The sequence below is a fragment of the Petaurus breviceps genome, unplaced genomic scaffold (assembly GCF_028583685.1).
Source record: "Petaurus breviceps papuanus isolate PSGF00001 unplaced genomic scaffold, PetGlider_PUasm1.0 209, whole genome shotgun sequence".
In the NCBI taxonomy this organism is placed as follows: Eukaryota; Metazoa; Chordata; class Mammalia; order Diprotodontia; family Petauridae; genus Petaurus; species Petaurus breviceps.
The window spans coordinates 2,694,901-2,714,282 of NW_027185854.1; the positions used below are offsets into that span (position 1 = coordinate 2,694,901).

Sequence of the window (19,382 nt, forward strand, 5' to 3'; positions counted from 1 at the left end):
CAGGAGGCAGATTGTTCCTGTAGTAAGGATTTTAAGAGAAGGGAGAATAGGGAAAGTAAAAAGATTAACAAGTATAGAAAAGAAGGAAGATGACAGTAGAACTTGCTGTAGGGGAATATGCAAACATGAAGTATGGCATGGGGGAAGTGAACCTCAAACAAACTATACACTTGTCTGAAATGGACAAAGGACAGTAAAACATACACAATTTGTTGGAGAAATAGTATCAAACTCAATAGGGAAACACAAATAGGAATGGCAGAAGGGGGATATTAAGCAAGAGGATAATGCCAGGAAGGAAAAGTTGTAAGCAAAACTGACTTCCTCATTCTAAAGGGAGAATTGAAAGATGGGGGGGAAAAAAAGAATTCAACTCTAAGGGAGTGCTTATCATTTGGAAAATGCCTGTTAAATGAACTATGGTATATGAAAGTAACAGAATATTACTTCATGGTAAGAGAAGACAGATGAATGTAGACAACTCTTAGTAGGATGAATACTGGATAGTAAATCAGATTGAAAGGAACAGAACCAGGAGAATAACTTTTGCAAGGACAAACATCCTAAATCAGAACAACTTTGGAGGGTAGTCAGAAACAAACATTTTTGAAAAGGGAAAATCTCAAAGGAGAAAATAGAATAAGTGGCGGGGGGAGGGAGGGAGGGGCGGGATAGGATGGAGAAAAATATTGTTAGTCTTTCACAACATGACCATTATGGAAGTTTTTTGCATAACTACACACTATGTATAACCTATATTGAATTACTTGCCTTCTCAATGAAGGTGGGTGGAAAGGGAAGAAGGGAGAGAATTTGTAACTCAAAGTTTTAAAAACAAATGTTTAAAAAAGATGGTTTTTACATGCAACTGGGAAATAAGATATAAAGGCCATGGGATATAGAAATCTATCTTATACTACAAGAAAGTAAGGGGGAAAAGGATGGGGCAGTGGGGCCATTGGTGGTGATAGAAGGGAGGGCATACTGGGGGAAGGGGTAATCAGAATGCATGCCATCTTGGGGAAGGGGGTAGGGGAGAGATGGGGAGAAAATCTGGAACTCAAAATCTTGTGGAAATGAATGTTGAAAACTAAAAATTAATTAATTTAAAAGATGGGGGGGGGGGGAAGAACTTTGAAAGATTTAAGAATTCTGATCAGTTTGATGACCATGTCTCCAGAAGACTTATGATGAAACATATTACCCACCTGCTAACAAAGAGGTGATGCACTCAAAGAGCAGAAAGAGATATACATCTTTGAATATACCCATTCAGCACACTCACTTTGTTTGATTATCCTTTGCTATTATGAGAACTTTTTTCCTTTTTTTAAAATTGAGGGAGGGAGGACTTGCAGCACACACACACACACACACACACACACACACACACACACACACACACACAGTCAATGAAACTTTTTTCTAAATGCACGGAAGGGAAATTCAGTCAAAAGTAGAATAGTTAATAATTCCCTGGCTTGCCTTAATGAAAATTTCTTTCTTCACAAGTGAAAGAACCAGTGACCAAAACTCCAGTTCTGGACCTGGTGCTCACCAACAAGGGGAAACTACTCACTGAACTGGAAATAATGGGAACTTTACTCTGAAGAAGTCACCCTTCCTTTTCAAAAATTACAAAAACATCAGAATCTGAGTAGACCTCAGGGGCTATCTATTATAACCCTTACCCAAAAGGAATCCACTTAGCAAATGGTCATCTGTTTTGAAGCTTTCCAAAGAAGGGGAACCCACCACCTCTGAAGAAACTCTAGTCTACTTTTGGATAGCTCTAATTATTATAGGTTTTTCCTTACATTATGCTTAGGTTAAATTTGAAACTTCTACCCATTCCTCTTGCTTCTGATCTGAGGCGAAACAGAACTGATTTTCAATCATTCACATTCAATAAACAATTTTAAGTGCCTACAATGTGCCAGTCACTGTGCTAAGCACTGGGGATATAAAAAGAAGCAAAGGAAAGTCTTACCCCTCCAAGAAGCTTACAATATAATAGAGGAGACAATATGCAAACAAATATATATAAAGCAAGCTATAGATGGGATAAATAGGAAATAAAAGAGGAAAAGCACTGTAATTAAGAGGGGTTAGAGAATGCTTCCTGTAAAAAATGGGATTTTAGCTGAGACTTAAAAAAAGCCAGAAAGATAGTAGTCAAAGTGGAAGATCAAAGAAGGTAAAAGACAGCTGTCCAGGGGCAACAGGATGAAGAAGTAGGGAGGGAAGAGATTACTTTGCTATTTTTTCTCTCCAGAAGAACAACCTTTGGATTGGAGTGTAAAGAACCAAATGGCTCAGAGGGAGTTGGTATTCAACAGAGAGAGAGGAAGAGAACACCTAGCTGCTCTTAAGTTCAAGTGGCCAAGCTGATCAATGAAGCACATACCCAAATACTAAAAATTGGCAGATGTAATTGATGGATCATTGTCAGCGATTCCAGCTGATATTTCAGCTATTCAGCGATAGAACTGTACAGAATGAGAAAAGTGTCCAACATGGGAAGAAGGCAAACTTTCAAAGAGGAGAGGAGAGTGGATTTTGCAAATAGGCTGGTGAGCTGGACTTCAATTTCTGCTAAAATTAGGATGTATTATTAAAATAGGATGCCAGGATGTATTATTAAAAGAATGGAGAGTGAACCTCTAGAAAAGAAAGAAGCAATCCATGTATGAATTGAATTCATCAAAAACAGGTGAAGTTGTACTACAATGGAGTTGCATCATACCCCCAATTAATGTAGGGGGATTCAATCGCTGTATGCTTAAATCAAAACAAAAAATTTTCTGAGAAACCAATAGATGACAATTTAAATAGCGCAAGTGATTCCACCAGCCACTTGAAAGACGTCTTCTATTCCCTCAGTCAGCCTCAGCTCCTAACTACTTCTCAAAATGTGTGCATCTCTCTGTGCTACGAAAGTAAAAATTCTAATTCTGGGATGTAATAAAAAATTAAATTTATGATCTATTGTTTCCATAATCAATCATTCCAGATCCATCTGCACTCTAATAAAGACTCCTTTCCTTTAAAGCACTTAGAAAAGCGCATCTTTTGAGCTACAACCATTTAAAAGATACTATACTATAGTTTATGGGTAAATGAAAGAATTTTCCAGGGTAATTTTGACTATGTGGGATTTCTGCCTTAAAAACGTGCTTTAGCACTTAAGCTCCAAGGAAGATATGATTCCACGGTAATCTTTCCTTTTCTGACTGGTAGAATAAAGAATGCTCTAGGCTAATAGTTTCCTTAAAAATTCTGGCAAAGCTTTTCAAAAATTCTCTCATGTTATTCTTAAAAGATGGAGAGATAAGCTAGAGGAAGTTACCATTAGTTGAATCACTAATAATTTGAGAAATGCAAATTACAACTGCCTCACACTCATAAGATTATCAAAGCTATCAGAAAAGGAAAACGACAAATGATGGAGATGCTGGTCCAGCCATTCTAGAAAGCAATTTGGAACTATGTCCAAATGGTTGTATAAGATTGTGCAAACACCCTTTAACCAATGACACTGCAGCTAGATTTTTAACCCAGAGAAATCAAAGAAAGAGAAAAAGGAAAAAAATAGGTACAAAAATGTTTAAAGCCACTCTTTTTATGGTGGCAAAGAACTGGAACCTAAGAAGGTGCCCATCAAGTGGAGAATGGCTGGACAAGATATGGTATGTGAAGAGGGTAGAATACCACTGTGGCGAAAGAATGATGAAGAAGATGGTGTAAGAATGAAAGGGATAGTCTTAGAGAAACCTGGGAAGACTTTTATGGATTGATACAAAGTAAAGTGAGCAGATCAGGAAAATTATTTACATAATAACAGCAATATTGTAAAGACAAAGAAGTCTGAAAGGAACTCTGATCAATGCAATGACCAACCACAATTCAAGAAGACTCATAATGAAATATGCAGGTTATCTCCTGAGGGAGAGCTGATGGGAGCAGAAGGGAGACTGGAGTAAATTTTAAATACACACATATGAATACATATATAAGTCTTACACACACATATAATATGACCAACACACATGTATGAGGTTTCCTTTTGTACACAGCCAATAAAGATGGATTTGTGCTCTGCTGAATGTCATGTATGTGTAAAAAGTTTTACTTTTCTTTTTTTCTCATTGTGGGGGGAAATAAAGGAGAAAATGCAGACTGTAAAAATAAAATAAAGTTTACATTTTATTCAATTATTTCTGTCAGAATTGGGTTAATGGCTAGACCCCAAAGAACAACAACTAGTGACAACTTCAGTTTGGAAGAGACGCACTGAGATCAATTCAATAACTGCTACAATTTTGTAACAGGAAAACGGGAAACCTTTTAGAAATCCTAAATACCTGTCAAGTTTAAGAGCTAATTCTCAATACAATTAGTACAAAATGAGACGATCAATGCAATTTTCTAAATAAAACTGTGCAATCCAAACTAGAAAGCATTAAAAAAAAGACCTCTTGTAAAAATAAAAATGTCTAACTGATAATTTCATTTTACTACTTACTAGGTGATTTCTTCTGGTTTATCTTCTCAATCACTTTTGTCAGTTTGAGTTTCTTGATAAATGTCCCTCCAGGCTTATTAGGTGGCTGCATCAATTTTCTCTTGATTCCTCTGGCAGCAACTGCTACATTGCTGGGTTTGTTATGATAGTCTACAACAATTCCAGGCTTACGCTTGCCTCCAAAATCGCCCATATGCTGTAAATTTGTGAAATCAATAATAATTAGGAAATTATCAAATATAAAAATATCAAATCATAAGTTACGTACTTCCTATTTTTTTGTTTACTCTAAAAATTCCCCAGAATGTATATTTTCACATATGCAAAACCCAAGAAAAACATTCGATGGATCAGTATATATTTTCACCACCAGTAGAACAAATATGGGTATTTCCTACCTATACGCTGGATTTCTGAAATTCACAATGATTAATCCAGATCATGAACATGCCTATCAAAAGGCTAAAACTTGTACAACTCTCTCTGACAACTCCTCTTCAGAGTTCCCAATTGAAGTAGCCCAAGAAAATACCTTACTGTGAATCTTTACTTTGCTAAAACTTTGCCTTTACCTAAGCAGAAAAGGTGCTTGTGTTTGTAGCTTTATGAAAGAAAAAAAAGGTGCTAAAATCCATTAGAATCTTCATAGAATAAAGATCCAGAGCTGAAAGAGAACTCAGACATGCTGTAATCCACTCCTCACCCCCCAATTAACAGTCTTTCTTTTTACAAATGAGAAGACTTGAGGTCCAAAGAGATTAAAAAACCTGCCCACAAACATACAGGTTTAAAGCAAGATACCCTCCAAACAACAAGTGAAGAGTAATCACATCTCATCTACTCTGTGAGCATTCCTCACCTGGAAAAAAAGATTCTTAACCATAGTTTCATGTAGAAAAAAGCTTACAGATGAACAGAAGTGCAACTACCTTGTTCTTCCTTCTACCTCCTCTTCTCTAGCCACTACCAAACCCCCAGAGGCCAAATGCCTTGCAGAGTTTTACTTAAACAACTACACCCTTCAAATAAAAGACACAGGAGTAATCTGAAGAGAAGAAACCAATGGGAACTGTACAAGTGCTATGGAGGGAAAAAGGAAAATCTTACTGCTTTATTTAATTCATCAAAAGAAGTTAAGAAAGAAAAGTCCATTCAGACTGGACTGGTGAATCCAAAGAATAGAAATATCTGTTTTACTGCTATTGAAAACAAAACTGATATTTGCAAAATAGTGCTATTTTTAAAATGAAATCCCACCAAAAAAATCTATTTAAAATAAAACAGGAAAGCAAACTGTGTAGAAAATATTTTCAAAGTTCTATAATTTTAACACAAGTTTTGTAAAGTCACAGACTTTCACTTTTCAAATCTATTATCTAAAATCCCAACTATTTTCAATTCCTCTTACTTACAAAATGTAATGGTACATGAAACAGAGCTATATTGTGTTTATAGCTGCATGTTATGCGTGTGAACTATATGTAACCCAATTAACAACTAAATAAAGTTTCCAAGATGACTTAAAGGTTTACCATAAAAAAAGAAACTTTCAATAATTATCCATTAAAGGTGCAATGCATTTTACATAATAGTTAACTCCTATAAATGCAAAATTTCTACATAAGGACACCAAGTTATATTGAAGTACCGTTGGCTAGTAATCAAAACATGTCCCTTTTTATATATTTGCTCAAAACTGTTTTCCTTTGCAAAAAAAAAATCTAACTTCTAAAAAATCCATTTCTTTAATTAAAACAATGACACATACAATATTCTTATAAAACGAAGCTACATTGTAAGTCTCAAATCTACATACTTGTTATAAAAAATTTCTTGTCAATCAAGCTACTTATGAATACAAGTATAAATAATAAATAACTTTTAAATTACATATTTTAAAATTAAACAAAACCTAGTAAAAAGTACTCATTTAAATGTATTACACAAAACATTTATTTAAGATGCAATCACATTAAGGCAATTAGAATATCAAACTACCTGTACATAAGAAACTATTCCTCAGTGGTAAAATTAATTATATGGGGGGAAATTGACCAATAAAACATGTAATAAGAGACTGTATTAAAGATATTAAAACTGGACAAAGAACTATATCATACAACTCATTTTACACATCTTCTCTAAGCATCCCACCATCCACCCTGCCCCAGTGTAGAAATGACTAAGCAAAAATGAAATGCTTCCAACTTTTAGTCTTTATTTTTTAATGTGGAATCTGCTGAGAATTATGCTTGCCAGAGCTTATCAGCAAAACTTTTTTGGGTTATACATTGCACCTTTAACCTACTCAAAGCTTAAAAGGTTTCAGTTACCTTTTACAATAATCCAAGAATATCACACTAGCAAAACTGCTTGTGTTTACAAGGAAAATGCAATTCCTTTTAACCCCTTTTAGACCAAACCTGTATCATCCCCACCTTTTCAATAAAAGGACTGGGCAAAAACTTCAGGAACCACTCGTCTCCTACCACCATTCATTTGCAAAGAGATACCAGAAAACACACTTTGTCCACTTAAGAAGAACTTGTTTACAGCTCAGCTTGTGCTTGGTCAAAATAGAGTGGGATGAAAACAGTGTGTGATGCATGTTAAGACTATGGTCTTGAAAGGGTTTAAAAGAGTGACTAGCAAAAAGAATCTGAAAAGATTCTGTTGTACTTACTCCTCGGCCTCGGCCTCTGCCTGTTGATGGTCCTCCAAAAGCATCATAGTTTCTGCTTCCAAACGTACTTTCAGGATAAGCAGGCGTTCCTCTCCCCCGAGAGCCTACAGGTGCAGGCTGCATATGGGGTGAAGAAGAACTGCTGTAGGAAGAGTAATTCTCTCTTCCTCTGTCCTCCATAAACCCAGGCCTCAATTTTGAACGGGAGTAAGGTGCTTCCCAGCTAGACCCGCCCTGGTTTCTACCTCCGAAAGAGTCAAGGCTATTCCGGTAGGAGCTCTCAAATCGACCACCATAACTACCTCCGAAGCGGCTTTGTTCGGGTTCATTAAAATCATAGCCAGATCTGTACAGATCTCGCCCACCCAGAGAAGACCCGGAGTCGTAAGACTCATAAGGTCCAAACCTGGAAAAGTTGCACAGTGAGGGAAAAAAAAAAGGTAAGCTTACTAATGTTAGACATTTCAAACACAAATTATCAGTTGACATTTATCAACTAAAATTCAGTTATGCTATACTGATTTGTACAATTCTGCTTCTCTTTAAACATGATTAGGGCTGGGCAATTTGGCACATGACCACATAGAAAGCTATCACTGCCGATTTCTAAGAGTCAAGTTTCATAAGCCTTGACTTGATGCATCTACTTCTCAGTGATTTTTCTATTAAAAAGAAAATGTTTTCCTGGGATTATTTAAGCCCAGCCCTAGTCTCAAGAATAAAAAAGTCACTTGCTAAAGGTCACCAGATACTCAGTTAATTCTTCCTTCTTTGAATTCATGCCTAACATTGAAACATACACAGCATTTACAACACCTTAATTTTCAATTGGGAAACTATTCTGGGCTACAGAGATATGCCATTTAGAACACAGAACTGAACCTTATACACGCCAAGTCTATGTCAACAAACTATTGGATGGCCTCAGTCTAAAATTTTGTATGCTAACCCTGTTAACAAATTGTAACAATCTGCCGATCTTCAAGGTCAATAATCAAGCTTCAGCCTCTTCCCACTTGTAGACTACTAAGTCTAACAAATTCAAAAGGAGTAAGGCACATGATACAGGCCTGAAAAATGCTATCTTTCTCCAATACATGCCCTCTAAATATGAAATTTCAAGGCAGATGGGAAAGGCTATGCATTATGAATGATGACAGCACATGTCATCAATTACTTTAAAAATAATTTCCTCGACAAAAAAATTACAACCCTCTGAAACTGTCCTTAGGAAAGGAGTACATAATCTTTTCATGTTTTTAATAAAGAGAAATTCAACAGAAATCAAAACAAAACCAAAACCTTTTTATCATACAAATCTAGACTTTTAAATCACTAATATTTATATAATCAAACCAATTGCCAATAAATTTTTATTAGAAACATGATTTACAAGTATTGCTTTATATTTTATTCAGAAGTTACTTTTATAAACATAAGCCCCACGTTACACGCAAAAACAACACAAAACGTCTACATAAATAGTCTATGCACACTCTCAATGCAATACGGTAATAACAGACATTTTAAAACATTAAAGTGGTTACATTATTTCAATCATTTACAGATTACTAAATGGAAGGTACTATTTACTTCACAAAGCCAGCAAATAAAAAAAGTTGTTTTCCCCTCAAAAAGAACTGACAACTATTAAACACTAAGAGTAAGCACACATTAAACATCAGGGGAAAAGTCAGTATCAAGTCAGTCCACCACTGAGGAACCCCAACCCTACAATTTGGGAAAGGGGACACCAGTTTCCCTTTCCCCTATCTACTTTTACTTACATACAATAGAATTCTTTGTGCCTTAAAGGCACAAGATTCCTTTATGCCAGAATGTGATTAACCTTGCAGGTGGTCAACTAAAGCTTAAGTCTTAGGTAGTAGCAACATTTACATATAAATAACACTCTACCAAATTAAAAATAAACAAGTATGCTATTTATCATAGAGCTCATGTACTTTTGGTGTAAGCAGTACCTGCCAATAAAATAACCTGGATATGATTTAAAGAGAGAAAAAGTTTAATATTACAATATACTCTTGAAATTATACATTAAAATCAAAAGAATATGAATAGCTATCTTAAATGTTCCTTAGATGTGGAATTATTACTAAACAAACTGACTTAAAAACATCCTAGTTAAAAATGCTTTGCTGCTTTCCCGCTTTCCCCAGCACTCCCATTTAGAGCAGACTGAAAAAAAATAATTAACAACCAAACTTCAAAAAATATTAATACCAGTAACAAATAGACCAAAGTTATCTTTGATCACAGGTCATTGTGGCACTTGTTTGATGAGGAGACAATGGTTAAACTTAAGTTCTACTTTAGAAAGACATTAAAATATTTTATAAACATTCCTATTTTTCAGTTATTTAGGATTTCCCAGAAACAGAGTATATTTGCCAGTTATTTTTTTTAACTCGTTACACCTTTTAGATATTCATAATAAGTTTTCAATTTACTGTCACTTTGGTGACAACAAGCATGAGATAATATGCCTAAGGAACACTTAAGTTAAAAGATTTTATTATGAATATTAAATTAAGCTGTTGAATCATTTGATCAAGTGATTAAGTGATTTACCTGCTACCACCACCACCACCACCACCACTATGACTGTCCATTTCATATGACTGGTTTAGGTAGGAGTCCATGGTTCTTGGACCCCCATAGGAGCCATGGCCATAGTCACGATCCATCCCTACAAAAATTAAAAAGAAGCTAAATTAAGCTCACCTTAATTAGCCCTCAAATGAAGAATTTTTAGATAATTAACTTTAAATGTCAGACCTCCATAAAATCCATGTCCATAATCCCGATCTATTCCTAAAAGAGAAAAAAAAAAAGTCAGTACTGCACACTCTAAAAGGCAACAGCTTGTTTCTAATACTCTGGTACAAACTCAAGACCAGCACAAAATGGGCTGACCTTTCCATCTGACCCTGCAGCTCATTATTATGCTTATGAATTTCAAAAATTAAAAGTGTACAGCTCAACCCCAGCATGCTGATAAGCAACAAAGAAAAACAATATTCACTTTACACAGCACTCTCTAGCAAAATGGACTTTTAGCAACAACAAAAAAAAAGACAGGTATTAAAAAACAGCAATTGTTTTAATGTATTAACTGAACCAGATATAGTGCTTTTAAAATAACAAATTAAACAAAGAAAAATAACTCCATCAGATTTTTCTAAACAATTTATTTAAAAAAGGAACTATGCCAAGTGTAATGCTTTTTCTTTATCTTATACTCTGCTTAAGACAACTCAAAATGTCAAACCTCTGAAATTCTGAAAACCTCCTTTTAGCCAAGTCCTAATTTTCATCTTCTTATTATCTCTAAGTCTTGTAGATTGAGAATGGAATTCCTAGCAATGTAGTATCTTAATAAGATTCTACAATAAAACTGGAGCAGCAATTCACAATTTTTTGGTCTGAGGACCCCTTTCACAACCTTAATTATTACTGAGAACTTTTATGTTGATTATATCATCATTTACTGTATTAGAAATTAAAATGTCCCATCATTATTATGAAAATAGTTTTGACCTCATGGAACCTCTGAAAGGATATCAAGGACTCCCAGGGGTCCCTACATCACACTTCGAGGCCCCTAGGTGATACAGGGGATAGAGGGCAGGCCAGGCATCAGGAACCTGAGTTCAAATACAGCCTGCCTCAGAAACTTACTAGCTCTGTGTGAACCTGGGCAAGTCACTTCACTTCTGTTTACCTCAGTTTCCTCATCTGTAAAATGGGGGTAATGACAGCACCTACCCCCCAGGGTTATTGTTTAGATGAAATGAGATAATAATTGTAAAAGGCACAGTACTGTGCCTGGCACATAGAACTTTATTAATGTTAAGTGATAATGATGATAATCTACACTGGAGGCTCCAAAGAGTGTGACACTAGAATCCTACCTAAAGCCACCCTTTGCCCTGAGGAGAGGGATAATGGATAAGATCCGTTGGGAATCACTATGTAATTTATAATGCCATTAAAAAATGAAAAATAAAGAGAACCAACAGACAACTTTCAGCTTCACACACTTCAAATGTAAAAGAGATCAGTCATTGCCTAAGATATGTTCTGTAATTCTCCTCTACCAGAAAGTGGCACAAACAAGACAAATAGATGTTTTTTAGTGGGAAAAATATCCTATAATAAATTTTAAATTCTAATTACTCAAAATTGCCTCTGACCAAAAAAAAAAAAAAAAGCAACCTTTTTCCCCTAAAAAAGTTCTGCATTTCAGTTCAAAGAATATTCTTGGAGCTAGCTCCAGTTAGTTCAGGGAGGGAGAGAGGTTTTTTAGAAACAAGTAGGAGTGAGACTGACAGACCAACTCAAATCTACACAGCATCTTCTAGTTTCCACTTTCCACTGCCTGCATCTGTCTTCAAGGTACTGTTATAGGACTTCTACTTAGGACAAAATAATTTTCTCCACCATATCTTACAGTAACCACCCTAATCCTGTCCTTTCTTGGTTCAGACAATGTGGCATCATGGCTAGAGTAGGTATCAAACATAGGGAGCATGGCCAGAGACAGATTAAAAGATTATAATTGGGACAAATTCTGGGAAGATGGTGGAATAAGGCAGGGAATTACCTGGCTCTCCTAAATTCCCCCACAGACAATATAAAATGATGCCTCAAAATCTGAGTGGCAGAAATAATTAAAAGTCGGGGTATAATGCAGTAGTCTGCCTAAGACAACTTGGGAGGACATTAGGAGAGCCTCAGCTTTAGGAACTTTTGCCTCATGTATCATGTAGAGGTTGTACTGTACTGTGTACAGTACAGTACTAGATCAGAACATTCCAGACAAAGGGAAAAGTCAATTCAAAGGTATAGACATAGGGTTTAGAATCAGAATCTCCTATGGGAGGAACAGCAAGAGGCAAGTATAGTTAGGTGGATTATAGACTGCAAGAGGGGATTAAAGTTGAAGCAGATGGGAAAATTGGGAAGTGAGCCCTTTGAAGGGCTTTATATGCTGGAAGATAATTTTATAATATTTTATCTTGGAGATAAAGTAAATCACTAGAGATCATTTAGCAGAGGAAGGAGTCAAATAGATGCTTTAGGTTTATGCTTTAAGATTTATATCTTAAATCTAACGATTTAAGATCTTTAATGATAAAGATGATAAATGAACTCATGGGAGCTAATGATATAAATAAGGCAGTACAGAACAAAAAGAGAAAAAGGACCAAAACATGGCCTTTGGAGACACCAATGGGCGTGGTCTGGATGAATATTAAGCAAAGGTCACTAAGAGGTAGTAGTCAGACATGAAGGAAATTCAGGAAAGTGCAGCGTCATGAAAACATCATAGAGGAGAATGTCTAGGAGGAGATAGTGATTGACATTATATAAGGATGCAGAGAGGCCAAGAAAGATAAGCAACATCTTTAAAGAAAATAAAAAAAGATGGCGTAAAGATCCATAATGAAGGCAAGACAGCACTAAAGGCCCAAATTTCAAAGTACCAAAACGTAGTGGAAGAGACAAACCAAAAGTTTAGAAAAAACTCAGGTGACCAAGAAAATATTAACTACTGACCGTTATGTCTATTTTCGCGAAAATAGTCTGCACAAGGCATTAAGGACATCCCTGACGAAGGTATAAAACTGAAGCAGGAAGGCTTTTGAAAATGATATTCTATAACAAATCATATCTTTATAATAACACAGTTGTCTGGAATAAAGAATTACAAGATCCCACTGGTGCTTACTGTTCATTAACTATAAAAATGCATTTGGTTTAGGAAAACAAAACCTTGTTTCAAAGATTCCTAACAAGGTGTCTCCTATGCACACATTAAAATCATACATTACTTGAAAAATGAAATAAATAAATTTAGTGATACTCTGATAATGTATATAAAATGAGGCATAAAACAAGATGTCAAACATGTCTGCCCCTGTCATGAAGAATGTCAAATACAGAGATCAAATGGAAAAAATAATTTCCTGTAATTATCTCCTACTAGTGTCCGGTATTTGGAACTGATTAGCAAAGCCTAAGTGTGCTAACAGTTTATAGGTATGGAGGGTTTGAGAGTCCGCAAAGGTTTTTACATCCGTTATCTCATTAAACTTTGCAAAACCCCATTAAGTAAGTGTTATTATCTCCATTTTACAATAAGATAAAAGAGGCTGAGTGGAAGTAATTTGTGCCACAGCTACTAGGACAGAAGGCAGGATTAGAACACAGATCTTTCTGACTCCAAATTCAGTCCTAATACACTGTATCACACTGAGTCTCAAGATCCAGGAAAAACCAAGTAGACAAAGAAATGGTGAAAATCTAACTTCAGTCAATATGTAATTAGATGGATAAACCACAGAACTCAAATTAAAAAAGCAAATGGAACAATGAAATGGGTCCACTACTTAACAAGAAAGACAGACAACAGCCTGGATTAACTCTGAAAAATTATACAGTGCCTTTAATAATTCTGAAACAAAAACCTATAACAATAATATTCTTCCTGTAGCTCTATGTGGCTACAAAACATGGATGAACAAAGTCTCTAAAGAACTGGATTTCAAGGTCACGAAAAAGGCAACGCAGGCATATGGAGTGGGCCTGTAGTACAGCTGAAAAGGGATTAGCTATCAGCTACCTATTAGCTGTGCAAGCCCAGGCAAGTCACTGATCTTCTCTGGGCTTCAGCTCTATCTATAAAAAAGGGGAGCTATTCTGGAAGATGTATTAAGTCACTTCTAATTTGCAATCTATGACCCTGCAACACACTATCACAACTTCACAAAAGAGACAGCAAAAAGGATATCTTCAGAGAAATATGTGACTCACAGATGATAAATAAGTTAGATGACAAGAGCAAAAAATGATTAACGAGCAGCCTATATGCTCTACATAAATGTACATCAAATACATTAAAAAAAAACCTTAAGAATGCACCCAGCATATTTAGTGATCACCTTCCAAAGGACATACAAGAGAACAAAGGGAAGAAGCACACACAAAAAGAACACAAGGATGGGTGACCACAGATGCATTAAATAAATTAAAACTGTGTGCTTATTTGTTGTAAAAGAAATGTACACATAATAATTTGGTGAACTTAGATGAGAAAAAATAATATAAATGTCAAATGTTTGTAAAAGTCAGATGACTTGCCGCCCAAAGGCTTCATGATTTTCTACTTGATAATCTTTAATAAACAAAATAATCTTTTTTTTTTTTTTGGCTTTTTGGAGGGCAATTGGGGTTAAGTGACTTGCCCAAGGTCACACGGCTAGTAAATGTTAAGTGTCTGAGGCTGAATTTGAACTCAGGTCCTCCTGACTCCAGGGCCGGTGCTCTATTCACTGCACCACCTAGCCACCCAAATAATCATATTTTTAAAGTTGAAAAATTAACCTAGGGGAGGCCAGGCAGCACAGCGAGTAACAGCACCGGCTCCAGTGTTGAGATGACCTGGATCAAATCCGGGCTCAGACACTCAGCACCATACCCAGAAATAACTGGCCGTGTAACCTTGAGCAAGTTACTTAACCCCGATTGCTTTAAAAAAAAAAAGAAAAAAGAAAAATTAACCTAGAAACCTACCAAAAACTGCTTTAAAACATATTACACATAAAATGTAAAACATAGTATTATGTGTCTGACAGTCCTTTCCCTTAATTGGTAATTTTCTATTCTCAAATTACAGTCATTCCCACAAGGATATGCTCTCAGGTGTTCTCTCTTTCAAATATTCTTTCCCTTGGCAATGTCTAGTAGTCAGTAAATTTTTATTAAGCTCCTACTATGTGCTAAGTGCTAGAGATACAAATACAAAAAAGATAGCCTCTGCCCTCATGGAATTTACAATCTAATGAGGGAAGATAACACAAAAAGAGAAGCTGAAGGGGAAGAGTATAGAAAGGTGCTCAGAATGGTCCATAATGAAATCCTATCCAGAAGAGTGCAGATGAGTGGGAAATGAAGAGATGGCTGGCCTAGGAGCCCTCTTTCAATGGAGGTTGGAAGCAAACAGCCCTGTAAACAGAAGGGCAGAGGGTACTGAGGGTACAATAAGTTTGAGTACCAAGACTGATCTGATCTCCTAGGATGGTGAATTTCCTGATGATGTCATCCCTGGGGCATGACAAAGCCCAAAGAAGCACAGCACAGTTTGGAATAAGAGATGTCTGGCAGGGGAGTGTGATAGTAATGGCATTTAAAGATTCCCCTGTATTGGCTTGGTTTTCAAATTGATTGTGTTAAAACCCAGAGCTTGTTAATCCCACCTGGGGGATGGACTTGTTGATGTGAAAAGAAAGTCCTGAACTGGGAGGAGCTGGTGACGTAGATTTGGAGAAGCAGAAGAACTTTTTGGAAGCAGCACCTCATGGAGGCAGAGAGAGACTGAGAGAATTGCTGGAGGCCACTTTGAATTGCCCTGGACTTTTGAGACCTGCCCCCTCAGCTGCCAAGGACTGAGGAGACATGGCTGTTTTGTTGGTACTTTGTCTGTTTTGATGTTGTTTTGCCAGATTTGTCCACTGGTGAAAGACAGTCCTGTTGTTGAAGAAGTCCTGGAACCTGGCTTTTGGTTAAGAAGCCCTGAGACTGTCCTGCAGACAGAGAGTGAATACTGTCCACTGGTGAAGGACAGTGCTGTTGTTGCAGGGGTCTGGAGACTGTCCTGCAGACAGAGAGTGAATACTGTCCACTGGTGAAGGACAGTGCTGTTGTTGCAGGGGTCTGGGAACCTTTCTGTTGGTTCAGAAGCCCTGAAGAAGGATTTTCTTGTTGTATGTTTACAGAAATCCTGGGAGAGGGTTTTGCTAATGTTTTCAGGGGTTCTAGGACTGTTCTACAGACAGAGGATGAATTAATGAAGGGACTGGCAATGTATCTTGTGGCCTTGCTAAGCCTTGTCTCCCCAGGAACTAAGATTGCTGAGAACTTGCCTATGTGTCAAGATGAAGAAAAGACCTCCATTTGGGTATTAAGTGCTGTGCTTAAACTTGATGTAACTCTGGGGTAGATTCAATTGTGATCCAGGGGTGGGGAACTTTTGACCTTTTTGTGTTCTATGGTTGAGCAAATGAATGTACTTTACTTATGTTTGGAAACTAATCTCCATTTGAGAAGAGGGACTTTGTGGTGGACTAAATGAAGGTACAGCCTAGGGGTGGAGTAGTATTTAGAACAGGGACTTTGTAATTGATTGAATGATTGGAAGGTCCTGGGGTGGGGTAGTACTTGGAGATTATTTAATCACACTTAGTAAATGCTGTATTTTGAATGATGTCATGTTTTGATCTTCTCGGTTCTTGGTTTGTCACTGAATAAAATGGAGAGCACCTATGCTGGTATTTTGAACCTTTGGAAGTTGCCTTTCCTTGGCATTACATTACAGGGAGCCATCTTTAAAAGGAGGCTTTGAGTAGAACTCCTATGATTCTAAATCTCTACTTCCATCTTTAACTTCTTCCCTCAGCTCAGGTCTCATATTTATATATGCATACTATATATCACCATAATGGTATGCTATCCAACCTTACCTGTCTAAAAAAATTGAACTTTTCACCTTCCCTGTAAAGCCAGGCTTCAAATTGATGGTACTATCATTCTTCCAGTCACTTTAGTCCGTATCTTCACACTATTCCTTCTCCCTTACCCCACTAGCCTCACAAATTCTACCACAGTACTACCCCTCATCCATTACTTCTCTCCACTCACACTGTTACTACCCTAATTCCAACCCACAGGGTTGCTCTCTCTAGAAAACCTAACTGAATTTCCCTGCCTCCAGTATCTCCCCTTTCCAGTTTATCCTTCACAAGACTATCAAAATAACTTTTCAATGCACAGATTTTACTGCATCATCCCTTGCTCAAAAATCCTTTACGATGTCCTTCACTCATGGGAAAACACACACACACACACACACACACACACACACACACATTCCTTATCTTGGCATTTAACACTGGGACCAGTCTCACTGTCCAGCCTTTTTTCACAATGTTTCCTTTCACACGCTGTATATTACTGACAAAAGAGGTGACTAGTCACTGGGCAAGTTTAACAAGTAATCTCCCATTTTAAACATTCACACAGATAGTCTTTAATGTCTGGAATGGGCCCCTTCAAATCTTAATGGGCATGTTGAAATCCTCTTCCTTTAAGGTCCAGATCAGAAGCCAATTTCTCCTTGAAGCCTTCTTTGATTCCCTTGCCCCAAATTAAAATGATTTCTCTACCTTCAATGTTAAGAGTACTTTGTCTGAATCTCTCCCTTGAGCCTCCTCACATTCTACCTTGGATCACATCAATCTGTGTATGTGTTTGATCCCTTTATTAGAATGTAACCACTCTGTGGTGGGAATTTGTTGTTTTTCATCTTCAGTTCAGTGGAATGACAGCTCTTTAAGAGCTGGGGTTGCTCTTCATTTTGTCTTTGTGTCTACAGCTCCTAAAATGGTGCTTTGCACAAAGGATCATTTATTGAAAGCTGGAAGGAACCTCACAGGTCATCTAGGACAACCCCATTTTACAGATGAGGAAACAAAACCAAAGAGGTTAATTACCAATGGTAACACAGTAAGTATCAGAGGCGGGATATGACCCCAGACACCGAATCAAGTTAGTTTCTCTTTATTAAAGTGCACCCCCATTAAGAGACCCCCATTTAATAAATGCTTGTTGAATTGAAATCAATTCAAATCCCCAGCCTATGACTTGTACAGTGTGCTCAGTTGAGTTACCTGAGATGTGAAAATGATGTTCTAAAGTTACATTAAATAAGAATTCAACTTAGCATTCATTAAGCATTTACTATGTGCTGGACACTGTATTAAACATTGGTCATACAAAGAAAGAGGAATATAGCCATGCCCTCAAAGAGCTCACAATCTCATGGAGGAAACAGCACAGGAACAACTATGCAAACAAGATATGTACAGGATAATGTGGTGGAAATGGTATATGTAAACACATCTGGATATTAAGAAGCCCCCTCAGGAAAATTAAAACCTACCACAAGTCAAGTAGTCAGCACAATAAAATTCGAATACAACAAAAGAACAGAGTTCATTCTTTGCAATTCACAGACTTGACTTTTTTAACTTCTACACCAGCAAATTATGTTCCACTACAAAGAAGAAACAGAGATAGAAAACTCTCAACTCTTTTGAGTTAGAAAATAAAAATGAGATGTAAAGATCAAATTTATTAAATCAATTTAAACAAATATTCATTGAATAGGTACTATGCCCAAGGCACTGTGCTGTTAGGCAATGAATATGCTAATTTTAGAATAAGAGTATCTGGGTTCAATTCTGGCTTTGGTAAAGTGTGAGACTTTATCTGTAAAATGGATATAGTAATATTTGCATGACTTACTAGATTTTTAGAAGGAAATATAAAATAATATATGTAAGATCCTTTGCAAATCATAAACCTTTAAATGCTTTATAAATACATAATCTAAGAAGGTATATTTAACAGAAGAGTCAAAGTATACTTTTAACTGAACCATTATCAGAAATTATATACTACCTGAAGAAATCAAAACTATATTTAGTAATATAAAAATTGCTCTAAACTAATATCAAAAAGAGAATAAAATTAAAACAATTTTAAAATACCTTTATCAACTATGATAGAAAGGGAAAGAAACAAAAGCTGGAGAACATGTAAAACAACTGGGAAATTAACTCACTGTTGGTGGAACCGTGAACTGATTCAACCATTTTGGAGAACAATCTGGAATTATGCCCAAAGAGTTATAAAATTGTATATACACCCTGTGATGCAGCAATACCACTATTTGGTCTGTTTCCCAAAAGGATTGGGGAAAATAGAAGAGAATTTATTTGTTTTAAAATATTTGTAGTGGCTCCTTTTGTGAGGGCAAAGAAATGAAAACCCGTCAAGGGGGAATGGCTAAAAAAGTTGTGGTATATGATTGTGATAAAATACTATCATGCTATAAAATGATGAGCTGGTTGATTTTTAATAAACATGTAAAGACTTGCATAAATAATGAATAGTGAAATGAACAAAATCCAGAGAATGCCATACATACTAATAGCATCGTTGTCTTAACAACTGTGAACAACTAAACTGTTTTGTGTATTACAAATACTCAAATCAACTACAAAGGACCTGTGATGGAAGATGTTATCC

The 19,382-nt window shown here is 36.4% G+C and overlaps 1 protein-coding gene across 4 annotated transcripts in view; it reads right to left on the reverse strand.

Moving 5' to 3' along the window:
• The window catches only part of LOC138165488 (DBIRD complex subunit ZNF326-like), a 36,994-nt gene that overhangs the window by 13,769 nt on the left and 3,843 nt on the right, over positions 1 to 19,382 (reverse strand). The window contains exons 2-6 of one of the 4 annotated variants that reach the window (XM_069093872.1): positions 18,232 to 18,345; positions 10,008 to 10,043; positions 9,801 to 9,918; positions 7,209 to 7,614; positions 4,526 to 4,721 (exon numbers count right to left, since the gene is read on the reverse strand). In XM_069093872.1, the coding sequence (XP_068949973.1) occupies positions 4,526 to 4,721; positions 7,209 to 7,614; positions 9,801 to 9,916 (718 nt within the window). In that variant the 5' untranslated portion in view covers positions 9,917 to 9,918; positions 10,008 to 10,043; positions 18,232 to 18,345. Of the gene's footprint in view, positions 1 to 4,525; positions 4,722 to 7,208; positions 7,615 to 9,800; positions 9,919 to 9,953; positions 10,044 to 18,231; positions 18,346 to 19,382 lie in introns of those variants that run through there. The other 3 variants (XM_069093870.1, XM_069093874.1, XM_069093873.1) reach the window with 3 other exon arrangements.